This window comes from Oncorhynchus mykiss, chromosome 2, assembly GCF_013265735.2.
Source record: "Oncorhynchus mykiss isolate Arlee chromosome 2, USDA_OmykA_1.1, whole genome shotgun sequence".
NCBI classification, from domain to species: domain Eukaryota; kingdom Metazoa; phylum Chordata; class Actinopteri; order Salmoniformes; family Salmonidae; genus Oncorhynchus; species Oncorhynchus mykiss.
This window is the reverse complement of record NC_048566.1, coordinates 67,399,456-67,413,617: the sequence shown is the minus strand read 5'-3', so window position 1 is coordinate 67,413,617 and position 14,162 is coordinate 67,399,456. Positions and strand designations below refer to the sequence as shown.

Here is a 14,162-nt window from a genome sequence, read left to right as displayed (position 1 = left end):
TATGACGGCTGCGTGGTACCATGGTGTTTATACTTGCTTACTATTGTTTGTACAGATGAACGTTTTACCTTCAGACGTTTGGAAATTGCTCCCAAGGATGAACCAGACTTTTGGAGGTCCACCATTTTTTTTTCTGAGGTCTTGGCTGATTTATTTTGATTTTCCCATGATGTCAAGCAAAGAGGCACTGAGTTTGAAGGTTGGCCTTGAAATACATCCACAGGTACACCTCCAATTGACACAAATGATGTCAATTAGCCTATCAGAAGCTTCTAAAGACATAATTTTCTGGAATTTTCCAAGCTGTTTATTGGCACAGGCAACTTAGTGTATATAAACTTCTGACCCACTGGAATTCTGATATAGTTAATTATAAGTGAAATAATCTGTCTGTAAACAATTGTTGGAAACATTTCTTGTGTCATGCACAAAGTAGATGTCCTAAACGACTTGCCAAAACTATAGTTTGTTAACAAGAAATGTGTAAAGTGGTTGAAAACAAGTTTTAATGACTCCAACCTAAGTGTATGTATACTTTCGACTTCAACTGTATGTACAGTATGTATGTATGTACTGTATGTGACATTTGTGTGTCAATTTTATTTGTCACATGCACCGAATACAATGGGTGTAGACTTAACCGTGAAATGCTCACTTACTCGCCCTGCCTAACGATGCAGAGTTTCACCTTTTTTTTATAACATTATCTTAAGGATTAAAATACACAAAAACGTAGCTATATACAGGGAGTACCAGTACCAGATCAATGTGCAGGTATTTGAGGTAGATACAGTGCCTTCAGAAAATATTCACACCCCTTGACTTTGCCCACATTTTGTTGTATTACAAATTGGGATTAAAATGATTAATGGAAAATAAAACTGAGTGTACAAAACATTAAGGACACCTGCTCTTTCCTTGACATAGACTGACCAGGTGAATCCAGGTGAAAGCTATGATCCCTTATTGCTGTCAAATCCACTTCAATCAGTGTAGATGAATGGGAGGAGACAGGTCACAGGAGGATTTTTAAGCCTTGAGACAATTGAGACGTGGAGATATGGATTGTGTATGTGTGCCATTCAGAGTGTGAATAGTCAAGACAACATATTTAAGTGCCTTTGATCGGGGTATGGTAGTAGGTGTCAGACGCACTGGTTTTGTCAAGAACTGTAACGCTCAACAGTTTCCCATGTGTATCAAGAAAGGTCCACCACTCAAGGGACATCCAGCCAACTTGATTCAACTGTGGGATGCATTGCGGTAAACATGGGCCAGCTTCCCTTTGGAACGCTTTCGACACCTTGTAGAGTCAATGCCCCGAAGAATTGATGCTGTTCTGAGTGCAAAACAGGGGGAGCTCCCAGCTCCCAGTGTCTGCTGGAAAGCAGACAACCAGGTTTTCCTCTAGAATTTTGCCTGTGCTTAGCTCTATTCCGTTTAGTTGTATCCCCTAAAAAAACGCCCTAAGCATACCCATAACATGCAAGCCTACCCTATCATGTTTTAAGGTATGGCCCAGGTGCAGACAGTGTTGAAGAAACAAAAGTTTATTATGTAACAGGGGCAGGCAAATGACAGGTCAGGTCAGGCAGAGGTTGGTAATCCAGAGAGGGTGTAAGGCACCGGAACAGCAGGCAGGGTCAGGTCAGGCAGAGGTCGGTGATCCAGAGTAGTGGGGCAAAGGTACAGGACGACAGGCAGGGTCAGGGCAGGCAGAACGGTCAGAACCCGGGGAACTAGAAAACAGGAGCAAGGGAACAGGCAGGAGCAGGGAAACAAAACACTGGTAGGTTCTACGAACAAAACAAACTGGCAACAAACAGAAAATACAGGTATAAATACACGGGATAATGGGGAAGATGGGCGACACCTGGAGGGGGGTGAAGACAAGCACAAAGACAGGGGAAACAGATCAGGGCATGACATACCCATAACACTGGGTGTATTAATACACCATCCAAAGTGTAAAATTAGTAACTGCACCATACTCAATGGGATATTTAATGTAAACTTTTCTTACCACTATACCAATAGGTGTAATTTGCAAACCACAGGAAAACCTACATGGTCTTTGTGGTTGAACCTGTGCTTAAAATTTGTTGCTCGACTTTGGGAACTGTTTGTATGTGTGGAGTACAGAGACGGGGTAGTCATTTAAAAATAATTTTAAACACTTATTGCATACAGGTAGTCCATGCAACTTATGTGACTTCTTAAGCACATTTTTACTTCTAAACGAATTTATGCTTGCCATAACAAAAGGATTGAACACTTATTGACTCAATACATTTCAGCTTTTCATTGAGTTAATTTGTAAACATTTATAACAACTTAATTCCACTTTGGCATTATGGGCTATTGTGTGTAGATCAGTGACACAAAATCGAAATGTAATCTATTTTAAATTCAGGCTGTAACACAACAAAATGTGGAAAAAGCCTAAAGGTGTGAATACTTTCTGAAGGCACTGTATGTACATGGCAGGGTAAATTGACAAGGCATCAAGATAGATAATAATACAAGAAAAATAAAGAACGGAGTAGCAGCAGCATATGATACGTGTGTATTTATGTGTGCGTATGTAGTGTATAGACACTTCAACTGGCGTACTCAACTGGCAGCTTCATTAAATAGAACCCGCAAAACCCCAGTCTCAACGTCAACAGTGAAGAAGTGACTCCGGGATGCTGGCCTTCTAGACAGAGTTGCAAAAAAAAAGCCATATCTCAGACTGGCCAATAAAAATAAAAGATTAAGATGGGCAAAAGAACACAGACACTGGACAGAGGAACTCTGCCTAGAAGGCCAGGATCCCGGAGTCACAATTTAACTGTTGACGTTGAGAATGATGTTTTGCGGGTACTATTTAATGAAGCTGCCAGTTGAGGACTTGTGCGGCGCCTGTTTCTCAAACTAGACACTCTAATGTACTTGTACTCTTGCTCAGTTGTGCACCGGGGCCTCCCACTCCTCTTTCTATTCTGATTAGAGACAGTTTGCGCTGTTCTGTGGAGGGAGTAGTGCACAGCGTTGTACCAGATCTTCAGTTTCTTGGCAATTTCTTGCATGGAATAGCCTTCATTTCTCAGAACAAGAATAGACTGACGAGTTTCAGAAGAAAGTCTTTGTTTCTGGCCATTTTGAGCCTTTAATTGAACCCACAAATGCTCCAGACACTCAACTATTAGCTAACATAATGTGCCATTGGAACACAGGAGTGACGGTTGATGATAATGGGCCTCTGTACACTTCAACTATGACAGACAAAATGAGGAAAAAAGATCCAGAAAATCACATTGTAGGATTTTTTATGAATTTATTTGCAAATTTTGGTCACCTACAAACAAGCAAGATTTCTGGCTTTCACAGACCTGTAACTTCTTCTTTAAGAGGCTCCTCTGTCCTCCACTCGTTACCTGTATTAATGGCACCTGTTTGAACTTGTTATCAGTATAAAAGACACCTTTCCACAACCTCAAACAGTCACACTCCAAACTCCACTATGGCCAAGACCAAAGAGTTGTCAAAGGACACCAGAAACAAAATTGTAGACCTGCACCAGGCTGGGAAGACTGAATCTACAATAGGTAAGCAGCTTGGTTTGAAGAAATCAACTGTGGGAGCAATTATTAGGAAATGGAAGACATACAAGACCACTGATAATCTCCCTCGATCTGGGGCTCCACGCAAGATCTCACCCCATGGGGTCAAAATGATCACAAGAACTGTGAGCAAAAATCCCAGAACCACATGGGGGACCTAGTGATGACCTGCAGAGAGCTGGGACCAAAGTAACAAAGCCTACCATCAGTAACACACTACGCCACCAGGGACTCAAATCCTGAAGTGCCAGACGTGTTCCCTGCTTAAGCCAGTACATGCCCAGGCCCATCTGAAGTTTGCTAGAGAGCATTTGGATGATCCAGAAGAAGATTGGGAGAATGTCATATGGTCAAATGAACCAAAATATAACTTTTTGGTAAAAACTCAACTTGTCGTGTTTGGAGGACAAAGAATGCTGAGTTGCATCCAAAGAACACCATATCTACTGTGAAGCATGGGGGTGGAAACATCATGCTTTGGGGCTGTTTTTCTGCAAAGGCACCAGGACGACTGATCCGTGTAAAGGAAAGAATGGATGGGGCCATGTATCGTGAGATTTTGAGTGAAAATCTCCTTCCATCAGCAAGGGCATTGAAGATGAAACGTGGCTGGGTCTTTCAGCATGACAATGATCCCAAACACACCGCCCGGGCAACAATGGAGTGGCTTCGTAAGAAGCATTTCAAGGTCCTGGAGTGGCCTAGCCAGTCTCCAGATCTCAACCCCATAGAAAATCTTTGGAGGGAGTTGAAAGTCCGTGTTGCCCAGCAACAGCCCCAAAACATCACTGCTCTAGAGGAGATCTGCATGGAGGAATGGGCCAAAATACCAGCAACAGTGTGTGAAAACCTTGTGAAGACTTCCAGAAAACGTTTGACCTCTGTCATTGCCAACAAAGGGTATATAACAAAGTATTGAGATAAACTTTTGTTATTGACCAAATACTTATTTTCCACCATAATATGCAAATAAATTCATTAAAAATCATACAATGTGATTTTCTGAATTTTTTTTCTAATTTTGTCTGTCATAGTTGAAGTGTACCTATGATGAAAATTACAGGCCTCTCATCTTTTTAAGTGGGAGAACTTGCACAATTGGTGGCTGACTAAATACTTTTTTGCCCCACTGTATGTGTGTATCTTCTGAGTGTGCATAGAGTTGGTGAAAGATGGGGTCAGAGCAGATAGTCCAGGTAACCATTGATAACTATTTAGCAGTCTTATGGCTTGGGGGTAGAATATGTCTCTGAGCCTGTGTAGTCCGAGAGCTGATGCTCCGGTACCATTTGCCGGATGGTGGCGGAGTAAACAGTCTTTGGCTTGGGTGGCTGGAGTCTGGCAATTTTCGGGCCTTCTTCGGACACCGCCTGATGTAGAGGTCCTGGATGGCAGGGAGCTTGGACCCAGTGAAGTACTGGGCTGTCCACACCACCCTCTGTAGCGCTTTGCGGTTGAGTGCGCTGCATTTGCCATACCAAGCAGTGATGCAGTCAGTCAAGATGCTCTCGATGTACTGTAGCAGCCGTAGAAAATTTTGAGGATCATGTCAAATCTTTTCAGCCTCCTAAGAGGTGCTGTTGTGCTCTCTTCACGACTGTGTGGGTGTGTGGACCATCATAACCCTATCAGTCCCGAGACCCGAGCAAAAATCAGCATTTATCTGGATGCCTTATGTTCAATCTCACAGTTAACTATTTAACAATGTTAAATAGGGCTACAAGAAGAACAATTTGATATAAATAGTTTAATTCATGAGTTTTATTTACAAATGTACACTTTTAAAAAAGGTCCACCAAAGCAAAAACCTGATAATAGTCTATTTATATGAATGCTGTAAATACAGAAATTGTTTTTCCAACTAGGCAGTAACAACTGTGTAGTGTTTGGAGTTTGTGACAGCAGCTATGTTAGCTTGGGGCGGCAGGGTAGCCTAGTGATTAGAGCGTTGGACTAGTAACTGGAAGGTTGCAAGTTCAAATCCCCGAGCTGACAAGGTACAAATCTGTCATTCTGCCCCTGAACCGGCAGTTAACCCACTGTTACTAGGCTGTCATTTAAAATAAGAATTTGTTCTTAACTGACTTGCCTAGTTAAATAAAGGTAAAATAAATAAAAAAATTATACAGTATAATAATACATTTAATTTGAGAAGCAGGTGCTGTGGGGGTATGTGCTACGCCATTGCTTCTAACTATAAGTAATCTAAGATGTGTCAGATAAATTATGTCCATTTCAGGGCCCCAGCTATGCTTTTGTCTAGATGTTAAGATCAAGCTTCTTGGTTACAGCAGAGACATTCAACCCCCTCCTGGATCAAGATCCCTGTTGCCTTAATTGTTTTGTGCGTCAAAAATAGTGCCCCTTGTGTGCACATTCAGTAATACCGTATACCCTGGTATGGTACATAAACGGTATGACGGTTTGAGAATCTGGATAGCGTGACAGGCCCGTTTTAAAAGTTCTGAGTGATCCCCAGTCCACCTGGTCGTGCTGCTGCTCCAGTTTCAACTGTTCTGCCTGCGGCTATGGGACCCTGACCTGTCCACTGTATGTGCTACCTGTCCCAGACCTACTGTTTTCGAAGCTCTCTCTCTCTCTACCACACCTGCAGTCTCTAACTCTGAATGATCGGCTATGAAAAGCCAACTGACATTTACTCCTGGGGTGCTGACCTGTTGCACCCTCTACATCCACTGTGATTATTATTATTATATGACCCTGCTGGTCATCTATGAATGTTTGAACATCTTGGCCATGTACTGTTATAATCTCCACACCGTCACAGCCAAAAGAGGACAGGCCACCCCTCAGAGCCTGGTTCCTCTCTAGGTTTCTTCCTAGGTTCCTGCCTTTATAGAGAGTGTTTCCTAGCCACCGTGCTTCTGTTGCTTGCTGTTTGGGGATTTAGGCTGGGTTTCTGTATAGCACCCTGTAACATCGGCTGATGTAAAAAGGGCTTTATAAATACATTTGATTGATTGATTGAAATTTGATTGATGGAGCGGCTCTCAGATTATTAGGGAAAGCATTCCATAGGTGAGGGGCAAGGGAGCAGAAGGCTCGGTCCCCCATAGTTTGGAGATGTGTTTTGGGGACTTGAGGCAGTGGCTGTAGAGGAGAGTGTCAGGTGGCTCGCTATTGAGATGAGGTTGTAGACATAGGTGGGGCTCAATCCATTCAAGGCTTTAAATGCACGAGAATTTTGAAATCGATCCTGTACACCGAGTATACCAAACATTAGGAACACTTTCCTAATATTGAGAGCTTTGGTAGTGATTGGCTGGGAGGCCCCCAAACAGTGCATTGCTGTAGTTGATCGAAGAGAAATCGAAGGTGTGAATGAGTTTCTCTGCATTTGGCTGGGAGAGTGATGGTATGACCCGGGCAATGTTTTTTGAGATGGGGTCACAGTGGGGTCACAGCCAGGGTCGCCATTGTACAGCGCCCCTGGAGCAATTAGAGTTAAGTGCTTTGCTCAAGGGCACAGCAACAGATCATTTTTTCTCACCTTGCCTGATCTGGTATTTGAACTAGCAACCTTTCGGTTACTGGCCCATTGCTCTAACCTCCAGACAACCTATGGATTGGGGGGTGCTCTCTCCTCTCTCCTGTAGTCACATTCTGCTCGTTGGTCTTACTGACGTTGAGGGAGAGGTTGTCATGGCACCACACTAACACTAAGTCTCTGACCTCCCTGTAGGCTGTCTCATCGCCATCAGTGATCAGGCCTACCACAGTTGTGCCGTCAGCAAACTTGATGTTGGAGTCATGCGTAGGTGAACAGTGAGTACAGGAGATGACTAAGCTCACACCCTTGATGGGCCCCTGTGTTGAGGGTCAGCGTGGCGGAGGTGTTGTTGTCTATCCTCACCACCTGGGGCCGTCCTGTCAGGAAGTCCAGGATATTTTTACAGAGGGAGGTGTTAAGGCTCAAGGTCACCAGCTTGGTGATGAGCTTGGTGGGAACTATGTGGTTGAATGCTGAGCTGTAGTCTGTGGACAGCATATTTACATACACCGAGTGTACAAAACATTATGAACACCTTATTAATATTGAGTTGCACACCCTTTTGCCCTCAGAACAGCCTCAATGTGTTGTGGCATGGACTCTACAAGGTGTCTTGAGTGTTCCACAGGGATGCTGGCCCATGTTGACTACAATGCTTCCCACAGTTGTCAAGTTGGCTGGATGTCCTTTGGGTGGTCGATCATTCTTGATACACACGAGAGACTGTTGCAGTTCCTGACACACACACACCGGTGAGCCTGGCACCTGCTACCATATCTCTTTCAAAGGCATTACATCTTATGTCTTGCCCATTCATCCTCTGAATGGCACACACACACAATCCATGTCTCAATTGTCAAAAATCGTTCTTTAACCCGTCTCCTCCCCTTCAGCTACACTGATTGAATAGGACTTAACAAGTGACATATAAATGTCTCCATTGTGATGTGCTGCTCTTGTACAGATGACCCGCCCCTGTTAATTACCTCGTTAATGATTCATCCTTGTTAATGATGTTTGCCGTCTCTAGAGCAAAGAAATTAGCAAATATGACGGCGGGAGAGAAAAGAGAGGGGGAATGTAAAAAAATCTAACATGTAAGTGGGGGGGATTAGTGGGAGGGTTTCTGCTGGAAAGGAGAGCTCATCTTGTGCGGTAGAGGACATATTCTGAAAACTTTTAGCCCATCAGAAAGACTGGATTTCCCTGTGGAATGGCAATTCGGAGAGTCCCCATCTGTGAGCATAGCCAGCATAACTGTTTTGTACTGTAGCCTATTCACAGATTTGTCTGTATGTGACTTGAATTGTTTATGTATAGTCATCCTTTGTCCACTAATGCATCAACATATGAGTTTTTCCTCACACCCTTACAGCCTCTACAGTGCAGACTGACCTTTGCTGACCTACACATTCGTGTACAGTGAAGGTATTCTTCCTGGTCTGTATACAAACACATCATATGCTATAGATGTGTCCACATACACATGCCCTCACCTTTATTTCAACCCATACAAACCTCTAAGCATTTACTCATGTACTCAATTGTAGAATAGGTGATAACACATGCTTGACATTGAATATAAATAAGACCTCAGTGATTTGTTTTTCCTCCAGACAACAGACAATGGTAGCATCACTCAGCATTTTGATCAAAGGAGAGTGAATCAAGCAGGTTTCTGATGTTAAATACAGTATCTTTGAATCAACTCTCAACTTAAGTTTGATAAACATGCAATACAAATCAGCAGAACAGTGAAAGCAAGTCTCAGCTGTTTTAAGTTAATAAGAAACGGTTTACCCTTTGATACTGCACTTATATTTTTTTTACACACAATGATAATTGAGCAAATATCTCATCTGCATGACAACATGGACTCAGGCAAAACTCACAGTAAACAAATCTATAGAATCACTCTACAATAAAGCCTTTAATTGCTTTTCAGCAGTCTGTCTTCAGTTCAATGGTAATCATTCTCACTCAAAATGTTCTTTGAATAAGTTTTGCTGTGGAGATAGCTGCTGTGCTCCTCTTGAGGTTATTAGCCTGCACTGCTGATGTCCAGGCAGCGCTCTGCCTGATCAATCATTGTTTTGCTGGCCACTTGACTCTGTTCCTTGATTGTTTATCTGCTGTTCTCTTTTACTCCTCAGACGTTCTGTTGTGTACTGATTTCAGATTGCATTTAGGAAACAATGATACTGTTGAGTCCTGGCATCAGTTTATTGATGTGCCTATCTTTACGTGTGGACCACAGATGTTGTTTTCCCAAATGTGGATCAAATCTAAATCTAAATTACGTTTTATTTGTCACATGCTTTGTAGACAACAGGTGTAGACTAACAGTGAAATGCTTACTTATGGGTCCATTTCCTACAATGCAGAGTTAATGATAAGATACAAATATAAATAGTGACGCAAGAAATAAATACACAGTGAATAACAAGTAGAAAATAACATGGCTATTTACAGGGAAAATGACCTTAAACATTTATAAAATGGTGGATAATTATTGTTCTTTGTCATAGCTTGCTACATATTTACTCTTTCTCATTGTCTCTCTTGTATCAGTGTGAAGATGGTGCTGCTGTGGACTGCTGGAGACATTTTCAAGACAACGTACTTTGTGATGAACCACAGCCCGTCCCAGTTCTGGGTGTGTGGGGCAGTCCAGATCCTCATAGACATTGCCATCCTGCTGCAGGTGCTCTTTTACGGCCAGGACATCAGGGTCAAACTGGGATGAACCCTATGACCTTATCATCCTCCAATACATAAATGCTCTTAATCAAAGACTTATACCTAAACATGTGTGCCTTAACATGCATTTTTTTTAAGATATTAGATGGAGAATGCCAGAGGTATTGTGTATGTTTTACTATTTGATACCAGTCATTTGTGTCGTCATAGGTCATTTGCATTGCTAGTTACTGAAGGGCAGAGTGTGTCCATCAGTCAATCTCTACCAGTTCCACAGGCAGCTTGAACGACACGACAGGCTACTCTGACTGATGCCTCCTTCACTGTGTACCTCAGTGTGTTTTTAAGATGAAATATAGACATATGCATATGTGTGTCAGTGTGTGTGCGTTTCAGCATGAATTGATTTTAGCCATCGGCATTCTCCAGTGCCACAGGGGCGCAGCGCACAACATCGCAATGCTAGAGGCGTCACTACAGATCCGGGTTCGATCCCAGGCTGTAACCGGCCGTGATCGAGAGTCCCATAGGGCGGAGCACAATTGGCCCAGCATCGTTAGGGGAGGGTTTGGCCGGTGGGGCTTTACAAGTAGGCTGTCATTGTAAATAAGAATGTTCTTCATCGACCTGCTTAGTTAAATAAACGTTAAATAAATCAAAATGGCAAGGTATTGGTATTTGGTATTTTATTAGAATCCCCATTAGCTGTTACTAAAGCAGCAGCTACTCTTCCTGGGGTCCTCACAGAACATGAAACATGACATAATACAGAACATCAAATCAAATTTTATTGGTCACATACACATATTTAGCAGATGTTATTGCGGGTGTAGCGAAATGCTTGTGTTCCAACATTGCAGTAATATCTAACAATTCACAACAATACACACATCTAAAGGTAAAAGAATGGAATTAAGAAATATATAAATATTATGTTGAGCAATGTCGAAGTGGCATTGACTAAAATACAGTATGTAAACATTATTAAAGTGACCAGTGATTCCATATCTATTTACAGTGGGGCAAAAAAGTATTTAGTCAGCCACCAATTGTGCAAGTTCTCCCACTTAAAAAGATTAGAGAGGCCTGTAGGTACACTTCAACTATGACAGACAAAATGAGAAAAAAAAATCCAGAAAATCACATTGTAGGATTTTTAATGAATTTATTTGTAAATTTTGGTGGAAAATAAGTATTTGGTCAATAACAAAAGTTTATCTCAATACTTTGTTATATACCCTTTGTTGGCAATGACAGAGGTCAAACATTTTCTGGAAGTCTTCACAAGGTTTTCACACACTGTTGCTGTTTTTTTGGCCCATTCCTCCATGCAGATCTCCTCTAGAGCAGTGATGTTTTGGGGCTGTTGCTGGGCAACACGGACTTTCAACTCCCTCCAAAGATTTCCTATGGGGTTGAGATCTGGAGACTGGCTAGGCCACTCCAGGACCTTGAAATGCTTCTTTTGAAGCCACTCCTTCGTTGCCTGGGCGGTGTGTTTGGGATCATTGTCATGCTGAAAGACCCAGCCACGTTTCATCTTCAATGCCCTTGCTGATGGACGGAGGTTTTCACTCAAAATCTCATGATACATGGCCCCATTCATTCTTTCCTTTACACGGATCAGTCGTCCTGGTCCCTTTGCAGAAAAACAGCCCCAAAGCATGATGTTTCCACCCCCATGCTTCACAGTAGGTATGGTGTTCTTTGGATGCAACTCAGCATTCTTTGTCCTCCAAACACGACAAGTTGAGTTTTTACCAAAAAGTTATATTTTGGTTTCATCTGATCATATGACATTCTCCCAATATTCTTCTGGATCATCCAAATGCTCTCTAGCAAACTTCAGACGGGCCTGGACATGTACTGGCTTAAGCAGGGGGGCACGTCTGGCACTGCAGGATTTGAGTCCCTGGCGGCGTAGTGTGTTACTGATGGTAGGCGTTTGTTACTTTAGTCCCAGCTCTCTGCAGGTCATTCACTAGGTCCCCCCGTGTGGTTCTGGGATCTTTGCTCACCGTTCTTGTGATCAGTTTGACCCCACCGGGTGAGATCTTGCGTGGGAGCCCCAGATCGAGGGAGATTATCAGTGGTCTTCCATTTCCTAATAATTGCTCCCACAGTTGATTTCTTCAAACCAAGCTGCTTACCTATTGCAGATTCAGTCTTCCCAGCCTGGTGCAGGTCTACAATTTTGTTTCTGGTGTCCTTTGACAGCTCTTTGGTCTTGGCCATAGTGGAGAAGCCTCTTAAAGAAGAAGTTACAGGTCTGTGAGAGCCATAAATCTTGCTTGTTTGTAGGTGACCAAATACTTATTTTCCACCATAATTTGCAAAAAATTCATAAAAAATCCTACAATGTGATTTTCTGGATTTTTTTTCTCATTTTGTCTGTTATAGTTGAAGTGTACCTATGATGAAAATTACAGGCCTCTCTCATCTTTTTAAGTGGGCGAACTTGCACAATTGGTGGTTGACTAAATACTTTTTTGCCCCACTGCACATAGGGCAGCAGCCTCTAAGGTGCAGGGTTGAGTAATTGGGTGGTAGCCGGCTAGTGACAATGACTAAGTTCAGGGCAGGGTACTGGGTGGAGGCCAGCTAGTGATGGCTATTTAAGAGTCCGATGGCCTTGAGATAGAAGGTGTTTTCCAGTCTCTCGGTCCCAGCTTTGACGCACCTGTACTGACCTAGCCTTCTGGATGATAGCAGGTGAACAGGCCGTGGCTCGGGTGGTTGATGTCCTTTTTGGCCTTCCTGTGACATCGGGGGCTGTATGTGTCCTGGAGGGCAGACAGTGTGCCCCCGGTGATGCGTTGTGCAGACGGTACCACCCTCTAGAGAGCCCTGCGGTTGTGGGCGGTGCAGTTGCCATTCCAGGTGGTGATACAGCCCGACAAGATGCTCTCAATGGTGCATCTGTAAAAGTTTGTGAGGGTCTTAGGGGCCAAAGAGGCTCTGTTAAGGTTGAAGAGGTGCTGTTGTGCTGTCTTCATCACACTCTCTGTGGGTGGACCATCAGATTGCCAGTGATGTATATGCCAAGGAACTTTTCAACTTCTCCACTGTGGTCCCGCCAATGTGGATGGGGCGTACTCCCTCTGCTCTCCTGAAGTCCTCGACCAGCTCCTTTGTTTTGTTGACATTGAGGGAGAGGTTATTTACCTGGCACCACTCCGCCAGGGCCCTCACCTCCCTGTAGACTGTCTCGTCATTGTAGGTAATCAAGCCTACTACTGTTGTGTCATATGCAAACTTGATGATTGAGTTGGAGGCATGTGTGGCCATGCAGTCATGGGTGAACAGGGAGTACAGGAGGGGGCTGAGCATGCACCCTTGTGGGGCCCCTGTGTTGAGGATCAGCGTAGTGGAGTGTTGTTCCCTACCTTCACAAGACAAGAACAACTCAAGGACAGAACTACATGCATTTAAAAATGACTCACGTAGGCTACATATCAATACATACACACAAACTGTCTAGGTCATATAGGGGAGAGGCGTTGTGCCGTGAGGTGTTGCTTTATCTGTTTTTTGAAACCATGTTTGCTGTTCATTTCAGCAATTTGAGATGGGAGTTATATTTGAGATAATGGCTCTATATAATACTGTACACTTTCTATGTTTGGGGACTGTGAAAATACCCTTGGTGGCATATCTGGTGGGGTAAGTGTGTGTGTCAGAGATGTGTGTAAGTTGACTATGCAAACATTTTTGAATTGTTTCTTATAAAAACAAGTGATGCAGTCTGTCTCTCCACAACTCTCAGCCAAGAGAGACTGGCATGCATCGTATTTATATTAGCCCTCTGATTACAATGAAGAGCAAGATGTCGTGCCGCTCTATTCTGGGCCAGCTGCAGCTTAACTATGTATTTTCATGCAGCACTCGACCACACAACTGGACAATGATCAAGAGCCTGCTTGACTTGCTTTATAGAGTGCGGTGTCATAAAAGCGGAGCATCTCTTTATTACGGACAGACCTCTCCCCATCTTTATAACCATTGAATCTATATGTTTTGACCATGACGGTTTAAGTCTCCTCAACTTGTTCAACAGCCACACCATTCATTACCAGATTCAGCCGAGGTACAAATACAATGCTCAGAATGTATACAGTACAGTACATCTACAGGAAGCATGGCCCACATTCATCACTGTCAAACAGCTATTTCTGGAGAGCAGCTTTCTCCTCACAAAGCAGAACTGCTGGCCTGTGACTGAGGGAAAGGAACTATATTGAACATTTAATACTTGGGATCACAGCTACCTAAATGACAGTACAATGATAACAAAGGATCCATTAAAACATACTGTTAGTCATGGATTGTTCCTTTAAGCTTTGCTA

At 43.1% G+C, this 14,162-nt stretch overlaps 1 protein-coding gene across 2 annotated transcripts in view; it reads left to right on the top strand.

Moving 5' to 3' along the window:
• The window catches only part of si:dkey-246g23.2 (solute carrier family 66 member 2), an 82,886-nt gene extending 72,409 nt beyond the window's left edge, over positions 1-10,477 (top strand). For both annotated transcript variants that reach the window (XM_021569669.2, XM_021569676.2), the window contains exon 5: positions 9,688-10,477. In XM_021569669.2, the coding sequence (XP_021425344.1) occupies positions 9,688-9,862 (175 nt within the window). In that variant the 3' untranslated portion in view covers positions 9,863-10,477. The remainder of the gene's footprint in view (positions 1-9,687) is intronic.
• The last annotated feature ends 3,685 nt before the right edge of the window (positions 10,478-14,162 follow it).